The sequence below is a fragment of the Ambystoma mexicanum genome, chromosome 1q, assembly GCF_040938575.1.
Source record: "Ambystoma mexicanum isolate Mex_15411 chromosome 1q, UKY_AmexF1_1, whole genome shotgun sequence".
NCBI lineage: Eukaryota > Metazoa > Chordata > Amphibia > Caudata > Ambystomatidae > Ambystoma > Ambystoma mexicanum.
Window position 1 is genome coordinate 1,290,241,623 of NC_090922.1, and position 13,623 is coordinate 1,290,255,245.

At 48.7% G+C, this 13,623-nt stretch overlaps 1 protein-coding gene across 2 annotated transcripts in view; it reads left to right on the forward strand.

The window, feature by feature from the left end:
- Positions 1–13,623, forward strand: part of USP24 (ubiquitin specific peptidase 24) — a 2,799,104-nt gene that overhangs the window by 101,522 nt on the left and 2,683,959 nt on the right. For both annotated transcript variants that reach the window (XM_069642114.1, XM_069642115.1), the window contains exons 8-9: positions 6,483–6,548; positions 13,510–13,584. In XM_069642114.1, the coding sequence (XP_069498215.1) occupies positions 6,483–6,548; positions 13,510–13,584 (141 nt within the window). The remainder of the gene's footprint in view (positions 1–6,482; positions 6,549–13,509; positions 13,585–13,623) is intronic.

Here is a 13,623-nt window from a genome sequence, read left to right on the forward strand (position 1 = left end):
GGTCCTTCCCCCTCTTTCGGTAGAACATCTATCAGAGCCTGTAGGAAGGTCGGGGGTATTATGTCCCCTCCCATGATTGAGTTGTACAGTTTAGCCAGGTGTTTTACCAGCAAAGACTGGTGCTGTTTATAAAAATCTGCAGCAAAACCATCCTCTCCTGGAGCCTTCCCAACCCTCAGCCCTTTAATAGTTTCCAGGACCTTGTCTCCAGTTACTGCCCCCTCCAAGGCCTCTTTCCGACCCCTTCAGTTTGGGGAGATCTAACTTCACCAAGTAGTGCCGAATATCGTCCACTGACTCACTCACTGGCCTAGTATACACGTCCCTATAGTAGCTCGCGAAGCAATCCGCTACAGCCCCCCCCCCCCCACCCCTCCTGGAGATTTGTCCTCCCACCCTGGAGACCAGCCACATTTCTTTCCACTCTAACCCTACGTGCAAGAGTGCCCCCACCTTATCACTCTTCTCGTAGTATCTCTGCCGAGTATACCTCATCTTCTTGACAACCTCCCCAATTAGGACCATATGTAATTCCTGTATTTTGTCCCTCATATCACTAAGGCCCCTCTGTCCACACCTCCCTGGTTCAGCTGCAGGCGCATTGCTTTTAGTTCCCCACGGATCCTATTCTCGATTAACGCCCTTTCCCTCTTCTTACAGGCTCCTTCAGCTATGACTAACCCCTGAAACGTGGCCTTGGCTGCCTCCCATACCGTTGCCATGGCTGTCACTCCAGTGCCGTTGGTATGCCTGCACCTCCCTGCCCGTGAATTCTCGAAACACCTGGTCCCTCAACAGTGTGTCATTACATCTCCACCTGTTGTAGCTATAAGTCTGCTGTGGCTTCGGTAGCCGCCAGGCAACCGTCACCTGTTCGTGGTCAGACCACCCTTGGGACCAGTAAAAAAAAATGTATCTTCGTGTATGACTGGTGAGGGGACGAAAAGAAAGTGTAGCTCCCCCACTGCCGGCCAAGCCTTGCGCCATACGTCCACCCAAAAAGTATCCTGCAAGAGGACTGTCTCTCGTAGGCTCTCTGGATCCCTGACCCTTTGCTGACCACCAATCAAGCTGAAATCACCCCCCAGGATCAGTGCCCCCTCCGCCCACTTGTCCATTACCCTGAACACCTGTCGTGGGATCCCAGGGATGTCATTTCACCAAAATGCCAGGGGTAGTGGAAGTGACATCACACAACCCTTGACCCCCTGATGACATCACAGGAAGTGATATCGCGGGAAGCTATGGAACACGACCTTTCACCCGTTGACAAAACAGGGAGTGGCATCACATAGCATTGTACACTACGAAAAAAATATGGTTACAATATCACTATAATGTGATGTACATTTCATACAGGAATGGATCGCCAAATGTATCGTTAAGATCAGTGTGTATAGGCCCATATTACCAAATTACTGTGAATGCAAGCAGACGTCCATGACCAAGTGATAATGATGTTTTATTATATAGCACTTACGCTTAAGCGCTTTATATAGAAAATATATACACCCAATTTCACCCAACCTGTGTTGGTACTCGTTTATCAACCTCAGAAGGATGAAAGGCTGAGTTGAGGCGTTTACGAACAAACTAAATCAGTGACTCACCCCCTGAAGTGTGCATGAAATAAACCTTTAATGAGTCTAGCAATTATTGTATAGAATTCCAGAAAGACACATTATTTTGTATTCCTATTCTTTCTTATTTAGGGCCAGTGCTGAAAGTGTTAGACTTGTGGCACTACTGTTCTTCTTTTCTTTTTTTTTCCTTTTTTTTTAAGGGGCCTGAAAAAGAAAGCCAGCCACTCCAGAAGTAAAGAGCCACATGGTGCTGGCTACAGCCCAGGAGGAAGCATTACAAATAAAAATATACTTTTTTTTCATTTTTTTTTTTTTACCAGAGGTCGCAAGGAAGACCACAGAGGTCGTAGTTGCGACCTCTGGCGACCCCTAAATGACGTCCCTGTGGGAACCCCAGTTGTCCAACATTAGGGGCATCGAGGGTGGTAAGCGGCACTCGTGTGCCCTCCCGGTTACCTTTTATAGCCAGAAACCTACCCCCAAATCCTCTCCTGATCTCAACCACCTCCAGAGTGAATGACTTCCCCAGCAATATCCCCACCCTTCCTTCTTAGAGGCTTAATGAGAGGCCCAGAGGTTCCCAGCAATCTCCCTTCCTTTGATGACTCTGCACCCCTCCGGTAGTGTGTTTCCTGCAAGAAGAGGACTGTCAATGTCTGTTTGCAAAACCTATTGCTCGTGAGGGTACGCTTATTCTGTGAATTTAGACCCTTCAAGTTCAGGGTGCCAATTAGTACCTCAGCCATAACCCTTCTTTACCCTTCTCTCTCCATGTCCAACTAGGCCCGCAGGCCTCTCAACGTATGGATAGCCTAGCATGTGTCGCTCCCCCTCCCTTGTCTCTCAGCCCGCCCCCCCTTTTCCCCCCCTTTTCCCCCCCCTTTTCCCCCCCCACCCATCCCTTAAATTGAGGCGTCCAACCCTACACATCCCGATGTTGCCGGAGATGATCGACGGACCAGCAGGAGCTCCTCCCCTCCCCTGGGTACTCTATATAGCAACTCATTCGCTCCTAATGCCTTAAAGTAACAGCTGGCCGGCGGGGGGGATATTTCGTCACCTTGATGTACATCCTTCTCCCCACCTTTCTTCCTCCCCAGTCCGCTGATATTCCCCTAGCCATGTGTGTCCCCCTACCCCCTCTCCCTGGGGCTGTTCCCATGTTTAACATCAAGGAACAAGGTAACCAGAAACGTCAATGTCAACTCGGGCGGTCGCTTCTCCCTCCACTGGTAAGTAAGAAGACAGGAAGTAACAGTTCAACCTTAAGTCACCTCCAGACAGCTTGGTCTCTGAGGGACCCCTAGAATTTCAAGGCAGTATAGCATGTACATCAGGAAACAACATAAACTCACTCGTTACCCCTCTGAGGAAGCTTCTCCCCTCGATGTGGGTGTGTTCAGCTTCTGGAACTTGGAACCTCTCGTCCCCCTTTGTCTCCCTCGCATCAATTCAAGGCCTCTAGGTCCTCGAGCAGGGGTCAGTCCTCTCCACCCAGATCCCCTGAAGGGCCTCCTCGGATGCCAATTGGTTCTTCCGCAATTCTTTGGATCTCTTCCTCTGCCACCAGGTAGTGCCTCTCCCCTTCCCACTCAAACGTCAATGAAAATGGGAACCACCGTCGGTATCTCGCACTCTTTTCCTGCAACCACTTAGTGAGGGCCCCACACCTCTTCCATAGCTGCAGTGTATATGCGGAGAGGTCCTGAAAAACTGTCACTGTGGAGTTTCCATAGTTAATTTCCCTTATCCGCTTCGCTCTCTCAAGGACCCTCACTTTGTCACCCTAATAGTGCATATGTGCTAGGACTGTCTGTGGGTCCTTTGCACCTCTGCCCGCTCTGTACACTCTTACCATGAGTTTGTCACCATCCTCTGTGCCGTGAGTCAACCTAAATATATCTTGCCCTCCAAGCCTTCCTGGGTTACCCCTCCGCCAGTCCAAAGATTCAGAGGTAGTCCCGCCTCTCGTGATTTTCAAGGTCGTCCACCTTAAGGCGCTGCTCCTCCTCCCGGCGTTCCACTTCCATGAAGCAGACCTCCTTCTGTGTCTCCAGGAGCCCCTTCGGATGTTTGGTTCGCCTCAACCTCCTCCATCCTGTCTTCCAATGTGGTCACCTTGGCCGATAGGTCACCAGTTCCTGCCCCCATGTCCGTTCTCATCCCACTCATCTCCTCCAGAATGGTCTGTATGTCAAACTTGATGGAGGACAACTCCACAGGGGCCGGGTGTGAAGTTCCTGCTTCTATTGTGCTTTCCCCGGCGCGAAAGTGTAACGTAGCTGGGGTCTCTACTGTCTAAGCGCCCTGTTGCCCTGTGAACCGGGGTTCCAGGATGTGGTATCACCAGTTCACCTTCGTGACTTTTGGCCCCTGGGCCCCAAACCGCCAAGGCATGCGGGTCCACAACAAGTCCAGGTGGGCAGGTACCGATGTGGCCAGGGTTGTGTTACAGCGCCGAAGGGCACGCTCTCCAGTAGGTAAGTGGCTTCAGAGGTTATGCCAGGCCCACGTCTTCTGTGGGGCCTGCCCTTGTGGTTGGGAGTGGTCCTCATGAAATGCAAGCCGCATTCAGATGTCCGCAGGCACCTCACAGATCTCCCATAAGGTCTATGCTTTTACTTTCTGCCCTACAGCAGTGCGCGGGACGTGCCTTACTTGGCGGTATCCCACTAGGCATGGACGGCATCCGCACTAGTACAGCACTTTAGGTGTCTCCGATCCTGCCGTAGTCTCATTCACCCCCCCAGTACTCCGTGGGCCGGCCAGTTGTTTTTATGGAGGAGCGTTGTTCATGGGGGACCCAGAGTGTCTTGGCCTAACCCCTTTCTCCAGCACTAAGAACTTGAGGGTATGGAACTATACTCAAGCGTTCAGGCGGTGGCGGCGAGTGTTTGTCAGCTCAGTGCCCTTGGAGCTGTGTCAGTCTTTGTTGCCTGTATGCTGGGTTGCTCCGGCGGGGCCAAGAGCAGTGGGCAGAATCCCGCTGTGTCAGCGTTGTATCTCCTAAGGGCCGGGTCCTCGTGGGCACAGGGGGTCAGCAACAAGGTTTGCGCCTCCTCCCCCATTTTGTGGCGACGGTATAGGATCTGTGCATGGCCCCCGGTACGTGTCACGGGGGCCGTCCCTCTACTATCTTTCCCCGCGCTGGGTGGGAGGGGAGGGCAGCATCTGTCTGCCTCCTCACCTGGTGTCGGGCCCCTCAGCTGGTTGCTCACCCAACCAGGGATGGGCGCGCTTCTGCGATGAGGCACCACATGCCTGTGTCACTGGTGGGGGTGCCTTGCTACCGCACTCTGCGGGTTAGCAGGGCACAGAGGCTCTCCCCAGGCCACAAGGGCAGCCCTTCCGTCCCGTGGGGATCACCGCCGCATCCACGAGTTGAACCCTCGCAGCTCCTCCCTGCAATGCCGCGAGTCTGCAGCGTTTCTTCAGCTCCCTTGTGGAGCGGAGTGCGATGTGGGGGAGGGGCACCAGCCATCACCAAGATGTTTCCCCGATCACTCCGGTGGTCTCGGGTCCTCGCTACACGACCATTCGGATGGCTCCATATTTAGATGCACGTAATTCGTTGGTTGGAATCGGGTATATAACTTCTTTTGCTCGATATCACCTCTTGAAGCCTAGGGCTGGGACGGAGCTCGGGATTCAGGCAGCCATCTTGCCTGCGCCCCGTGGTGGCCTCCCGAGGAAGCTTCATTTGATGACCACATATCAACCTCCTCCACCACGCCCTCATGAAGAACCCTTGCATGGTTCCAGGCAAACGGGCCACACTGGAGAAGTAGTATAGGGCGCCTGACTCCGCAACCAAGTTCCTGAGGTCGCAGCCCTCGCTGAACTCTGTGGTGTTGGCTGCTGCGAGAAAACGGTCGGCTAACCAGTCTTCATTGTCGTCAGCTCCCCCAGACATCGAGGGGAAAAGGATGGACGACATGGGGAAGAAAGTGATTTACACAGCAGCATCCACAATCAAGGTGGCTAACGCCCTCGCAATTCTAGCCAGGTATAAAGGAGATGGTGTTCTAGATAATTGGTGGTGTAGCAGCGAGGATAGTGGGATGTGCAGAGTGGAGAGATCAGGAGGTGGTGAAGACAGTTGGCCACAATTTTGGAGAGAAAGAATTAACAACCAAATAAAATGCACTAAGAGTCCAGGCTTGTATGTATAAGTCAGACCATTGAATCTCCTGGGGGGTTTTGACCCAGAACGTGGCAAAAACTACTGTACTGAAGAGGAGTAGAGTAGCCTGCTTGAGAGACTAACCTAGATCCTGAGACTGAACGCATTGAAGTACACTTTCGTGTCCTGGAACTGTTTGGATTACAACAGGGATTGGAAAAAGGAAATAAAGTCCTCTGAGCTTCGGTCACTATCACTTGATTTGACTGATCCCTTCGTCCGTACCCTTACCTAAGAATCTCATTTTTGTGTTTGGTAGATGGCCCCCTTGTTCCTGTGGGAGGCTTCTGTCTGCACTGACCTTAGGGCTCATGTTCAGGAATCGAGGCCTAGTCTTGGGAAATGGATTTGGGGGACCAGAGCAATCCTAGGGCAGGAATTGGGTGTGTTCAAGAAAGTAGTTTAATCACTCCTGTGATGCTGTTCTTTCTGAAACCACAAGGTATTGTGCTGCAAGGTGGGTCATCCTTTGTTTTTTCTAATGTTCGTTAGCCCAACTGGCCTGCTAAGTAGGTCATTCTGGGTTTTACACTCCTTTCGATACCTACCAATCTGTTATATTTCAACTTGCATGCATGAGTGGTCTGTTCATCTCTGCTAAGGACAGAGCATAGTTTCTGTACTTGTTTAATTTTCATAGCTATTATGCCAATTTTGTTTTGTACAGTGCTTAATATCTGTGACCTTAAATTCATTCCGTGCTCTTGATTTTCCAGGCAGTGTCCGCGTTAGTCCAGCCCTTGGGAGTTTGTGCAGAGTACCTGAATGCTTCAACAGTACAGGTAATTTGATATTCTTTATAAGCTTTAGAAAAAGGAATCGATCATAATGAGTTGGCCATAAACGACTTTTGTTTATCTGAATAGATGCAGTTAAAATAAAAGTGGGTTACTCTGCTGGTGATTTCACGGTCCTGTCATTCCAGTGCTTATGAACACACTGCATTGGACCCATAGGTTTAGTATTTAGTAGGTTTGTTTATCCCCCTCTGTGCACTTTTTGGTGTCAAGCTTACAATAGATACAGATGGTTTCCGGCAGCAAGAATAAATTAGAAATGTTTATACCCAGAAAATCTTTTATGGTGTTGGCCTTTTTTATACCTTGCCCGTATGGGTTTCTATTTTAAGCCAAGCCTTAAAACAGCACAATCACATCTACAGCTCTTTAAAGACGTAGCCCGTTGAATGCCCATAGGACATTAAAATATGCTTTCAAAATAAACAGGGGGCCTCATTGTGGGTTTGCCGGTCTGGGAACCACGGTTCCGGTGAGCTAGCCAGTACCGTAGTTCCCAGATTGGGAAACTATGGTTTCTGTGGGTGGGAAACGCCGTAATGACCCAGTAATTGGCCATTCCTGGGCACCCGAAAAAAAGACAACTGCGCCAGCCGTGCCTGTATCACAGGCATGGCTACTGCTGATATCATAATGAGACCCATGGTTCCATTTTGCTCTTTACTGCTTATACAGATGTCCTTAATTGGGAGAGTAGGCCATTAAGTGCAATGCACCCTCCATCGCCAAGTGCCAGGAACGCCTCTGCAAAACATTATTTTTATTCCTGTATTCTGGGACCCTATGGTGGTGTGCAGACAGAATATTTGACCACAAAATGTTTACATATATCACACGTGATGGTTACCCCAGCCCATGTATTTCTTATATTAGTAGGGATTGTAGAGCCATTCCTCAGTCAACCACAGGAGCCAGGAATCCAAACAAGAGTCTACAGATGGACACCTGAGAAGGGATTGCACGAAAAGATTGAATCTGAAATGCTGAATGCACAGTTAGTGTGCATTAGGCATGGCAGATTAGATCGAAGGTCATAATACCGAACATGGGAGCAGGGGTTGAAGGGGGTACCCAGTTCAGTATTATGGGCTGCCCCCACATACATTAAAGGCAGTACAGGGGACAAACAGGCATAATCTTTTGGGATATGTTCTTTTAATGTGCATCCTGAACACTGCTAGTGCAGCCACTATTGACCAAGATACTCTCTGCTGAGGCGAAGGTCTGCTCTTAGTCCCTCCCTAGTGGACCTAACCAGTCTTGAGACCTGCTCTGCTGTCCTTTTGGAGGTCAGATGAGTCGCTGCCTGCAGCTTGCAACCTCTGGAGAAGGGACTTGTACATGGACTGTGCCTAGCCCACGGGCTGGAAATGTCTCAAGCATGCTAGACCTGGGGTCAAAAATTCAATTTGCAAGCTACTAGGCATCCAGAAAAAAGAATCACTTGCCACCTCAATTCTATACATACACACAGCACACTGTTGCCAACAGTAAAGTATTCCTAGCCTGTGGCGAGTGGACATTTTGCACCATGTCCTAGACCTGTGAGTGGAACCGTGTTGCCACCTCTGTCCCCTTTATTCACACCAGCCCTGTCACATTTGAGCCCGATCTTGCCTCAACAGTCACGGTGCTGCCTCCAGTACTCCCTACGCTGGCAATGCCACCTTAGCCTCCACCAATATTGGAGGCTTCAAAGGCTGTGTATACCCCCCGCAGAGAAGCCAAAGGAGGGATTTCCGGCCATTATAGACACAGTTCTTGAGGGCAAACGCATAACACAATTCTGAAACCGACACAGGGGGGAGGTCCCTTGCTCCGTCAAAGCCTTCCATGAAAGAATGATATGCACAGCGTCGTCTATGGCCCACTTGGGCAAGGAAGACCAGCTCCTTGAGGGTTATGTGGAAAAAGGTCTACTCTATTGTCTCTCTTCACCTCAGACAAGCCAATGCGGATACCCTGCTAGCAGCGGGTAATCAAAACTCTGGAGAGAGTTGGCTGACTTCTTGCCATACAGGCCACTGGACACGCAACAGGCCTTCAAGTCTGGTCTGGCAGAAGCTAAAACGGAGGCTCAGGAACTGCTTGCTGGTCATCCCTTCATAATATTGCTACAGCTAGTTGTGGGATGGCAGTGGGTGCAAACATGCCTAGAGTCTCTTGGATTCACGTTATCAAATTTACAAAGGAGGTAAATTATTGCATCATTGATCTTGCCTTGTTGGCAAGATCTGTTGCACTTCTCCACGGATGAGGAACTCAATAAGTGCAAGACGTCCACGCAGATGGTCAGATCCCTGGCGGCCCTCATGAAGACTAGCCAGCAGCCCAACATAGGAACGCAAGAAACTGGGCTGCTCCCCCAGTGACCACGGAAAGAAGCAGTCCAGACATGACTCCAAAGGAATCTTCACTAGACACTTCGAAACTACAACCCCTGATCTGAAGAAGCAATGACAAACAGGATTGGGTCCACTGCACGCCTGTCAGCTGCAGGCTATTGTTGCATCTGAGTGGCTGGTTAAACATCTTGCAGGTTCTCTGGATTCATGCAGTAGTCTTCAAAGGATTCCAGCTCAGTCTTTTTCCTCTGCCTCTGCTTTGATCAAGATGGGTTCTGCTCTTCTATTACAGGAAATCTGCAAACGGCACAGCATGCAGGCCCCAGAACCTGTTCCACCCCCCACACCCCTTTTTCCTCCAACAGGAGAGTTCTAGGGTTTTATTTGCAAATCTTTTCGATTACCAAGAAGAACCAGGCTGGCCTGCGGGTGATCCTGGATCTCTTCTCCTTCAGCCTCCATCTTCCTAACGAGAGGTTAAAGATAATTACGCCAGCACAGATTTCAAGCTCACTTCAAAGCAATGAATGGTTCTGCTATGTAGACCTAAAGGACGCCAACTTGCACGTATCTATATGTGAACCACACCAGAAATTTCTCAGGTTCTCGATTGACAGACACCATTATCAATATCATGCCCTGCCATTCAGACTCAATGCAGCGCTGAGAGTATTCACTAAGCTGGTGAGTACTGCGGCAGCTCATTCCGTCTCGGGGGAGATCAAGGTATGCTCCTTCCTGGACGACCGGCTTGTCCGAGCTTCTTCCTGCCAAGAAGCGTCGGATGCGACCAACATCCTGGTGCCTACTGGGGGCAGCCCAGAAGGCGTAAAGGCTTGTAACGACCCACCGGTTGAGGGCTCCACAAAGCCTCGTACCAGCTGAAATGGTCAGGGGCTCTTTGGGGCCTTTTGGAGTAGCTACCGACCTCCAGGTTAAGGACTCGTCAGGTTCTTACATCAGGCAGCCTCCTGATGGGGGCAAGAATTACCAGTGGCATTGCCACCAAGGGCATGGCGGTACCTTCCGTACTTCAGTCCTGGACCCCTAATTCTCATGGCACGATCCAGCGGGTCGTCTGAGAGCTTTACCTCGGGGCGTCACGTTGGCGGACAGTAGCCCTTGTGTCCCTACCAAAACGATACATGTGCACAGCCGTAAAATGGCAAAGTACAAGGCCAATCTTCAAAATCCAAAATGGCATAAATGAATTGGAACTACAAGCCATCTTCTATGCGCTTCAAGCATTCCTGCCGAAAATCTGCAAGAAATGTGCTGTCCTATATAAACAAGCAGGCCTGTACGAGATACCCTAATCTTTGTCAGCAGCTTTATCATTCTTGGAATGGGCCTTGGTGCACAATGCACTCCTCAGGGCCGTCTATTTGGCTGGGGGTTCTAAACCAAGAAACTGATCTCAGTAGGCTATACCTTGCCAACCATGACTGGGAAATCCATCCCCTGGCTCTGCCCCCGATCTTCCAGGAAGGGGGTCTTCCCAAGAGCGATCTGTTGGCAACAAGTGTCTCGCCCTGCCTCTCGGGTGGCACAGGCGCAGGCTTTCTGGGAGACGTGCTAAACATTCCCTGTACAGGGGAGTTCCTCTACGCTTTCTCGCAAATTCTGCTGATCCCCAGAGTATTGGCAAAACTGAGGGAAGCTGAAACTGCACATGTGTACCAACAGTGCCACAGTGGCTGTACCGATGTTGGTACTCCATACTGGTGAGATGGAACGGGCTGGGCCCAATTCTTCTTCCATATTGGCACGGCATCCTCATTCCACAACAGAGCAAGCTCCTTTATCCATGCCCTCAATTGGTCATCTCTCAGTATGACATGACTCTAGGTTCTATAGGTCTGTTCGCACAGAACGTGAGAATCCTTCAGGCAGCCAGAAAGCAGTCCACGTGGTCTCAAAACCAAAGTAAGTGGACCAGGTTCCGTCAGCAGGCCTTGGAAAAAGGTATCAGCCCCCTCTCCAGTGGCTTGAATGACGTGTTGTACTTCATCTCGCACCAGGCGTCTTCGGATATATTGGTTGACTCCTGTCACACCTATTACCAGCCTTTGGAGCGGTCATGCATCTTCACGGCAAACCCTGTAGCACGCAGACATCTGGAGAACCTTCTGGCGGCTACACCCGCCTGTCAAGAGGCCTCACCCTGTGTGTGATTTTAACATCATTTAGTCGGTACTAGTCTGCATGCCCTTTGAGCCGATGCAGTCAATGGAACTCCAGTTCCTCTCTTGGAATGTGGCCCTGTTTGTTGACCTGAATTCCGCTAGGAGAGCAAGTGAGATGCTAGCATTCTCGGCCTCTGTAGCTTACAGGTTCTTTCATAGGGATAAGGTTGTGTTGCGCACGCACCCGACTTTCATCCAAAGTGGTTTCCTCCTTCCATATTATTGAGGAGGTGGTCCTACTGATGTTCTTTCCGGAATCTCGGTCCTCTGTGAATTTTACCCTTCACACCTTAGATGTCCGTAGGGCCCTCAAATGTATCTTTCCAGGACCAAACGGATCAGAAAACCAGATGCTCCTTCAGTCACCTTACTGGGGGACACAACCTAGGCAGTCAAGCATTAAAGGCCACTATTGCTAGGTGGCTTGTGTCTGCCATTAACTACTGTTATTCCTAACAGAAGCGGACTCCACCTAAGGGTATGCTTGCACACGCATTGAGGGCGAAGGCCACTGTAGTAGCATTCAGTCATATCGCGTTGGACGTCATCCTAGGGCTGCCACGTGGTCCGCACCGTCAGCCTTTTGCAAGCACTATTGTTTGGAAAGCAGTTTTCGGGGGTGATGGCAGACCAGGGATGATGCGTGATTTGGTCAGGCAGTCTTGAGAAACGTGTTTGCTACTTGTTGGACTACCTCCACCCGTGAGTTTGTCTTGTTACAAAATCTCTCATCAGTATAGAAGAAAGGGGATGGGACGTAGGAGTAAAGAAACAAGTTACTCGCTGTAGTGACTACTGTACTCCTAGTCCATAGTCCCCTTTCCTACAGCCTTAACAGTGTTCTTTAATGAGGTGGCCTCCTTGATAGTTGCATACTTTACTGTATTGAGTGATGTGTGCACTACATTCTCTAAGCATGTCTGTGGTGTATATTTTTTAAGCATTTTTTGTAGTGCTATGGATGGTTGCTATGTGGATGATCTCTTGACGTCAATGAGTCTAAGAAGTGCAGTGCAAAACTGTATGTTCATTTCAGATAAGTTTTCTGAAGTCTCTGGATCTATTGATTCAGATGGGGTGTATTCTTTAAATATGTTTGGTTTCCAAGGAGTTTTCTACCTCAAAAGCAACATGTATTTCTGCATTATGAAATATTTAATGTTCATAAACTTTGCCCTTGCCACCTGGAAAATGTTTCAAACCAATGTGTAAAGAACTTGAGTCCCTGTCTGAAACGGTCCAGACATAAATGCGCCTTTTGAAAAGTCACGCTTCTTTAGAGCATAAGCCTAGAATGTAGTTGATCACTGTTGTCCTGTTCACTTAATGTTTTGGCAGTGGCTTTTGGGTCTTAAACACTTGCTTGAGACGTAGGTTTTATCCACTGTTTTTAGGTGTTTTTTTTCATCTCGCCCATCCTGGGCTTTTTCGAGACTGTGGGCTGTAGCTTTTGAATGAGAGACTGGCACAGAGGGTGCGCAAAGCTTAACTCATTTAATGTCATTCAGCTTTCTGTATGACCTGTTCAGCAAATGCCTCCATCTTAAATGGATTCAGAATCGGAAAGACAGCTATTCATTAATGTCTTTCCCACGCAAGAGCCGTATTCGTCAGATAATGCTGTCACCCTGCCTTCGGAGCACGTACAGTCTTGTGTAGGCAAAAATGGGAAGACCTGACCTCCACAAGCTGTAACTTTAATCTACTTGATTAATAATGAGTGAAAGAAAAAAAATACCGATCAGAGCATGATTTTCTTGGAGTTAAGCTAAGAATCTTGAAAAACGCCCCAGAGAACCTAACATTGCATGCAGAATAATTAACCAATTTCCAACTGCCATTTTGGTGCACCAGTGGATACCACAGTAGCATGATTGCCTGACTGTGGCAGTGTTTTACTTTCCTCTTTACATTGCAGTCTGTTTAACGGTTTTTTGTTTTAGAGAAATGAATAAGCCAGAAAGGCTAATAAGTTTACAATTAGTTTAAATTTAATTGCGGTATTCAATGCTTCTGAATTTTATAACCATGCTCATGATAGAGAGCTAGGATCACAAGTAAGTTACTTTTCCTTGTATCCGCTTTGCAGTATTTTGGTAATCAATTTGTGTTTTCCTTTAACATTTCTAAGTCAATTTAGGTACTGCATCCTTAATCTAAAAGGCAAAGGTTGGAACATAATTTCTGTAGCTGCATTAGAATGCCGTGTAACATTTTATGGGGATGGATGCTGATTCCGGTCTCTATCCTAAATCATTTGAAACTGTTAAACAATGATTTTCTGCACAAGGTCAGTTTGGTTTGTTCTTCAACTTGTGAAACTGTAAAACATTTAGTGTGGTTTTATATCTGGGAATATTAAGTTTGTGATTGTTCAACTTGCACCTTTTTTTTTCTGTAAACTATACATTTTAGCCTATGCTGGATCCAGTCATTCATAAAATGATCAAATATGTGCAAAATGTGGAAGAGAAAGACCTCAAAGATAAGGTAATCCGTTTTGAAAAATAATTTCTGAGGTGGTATTTG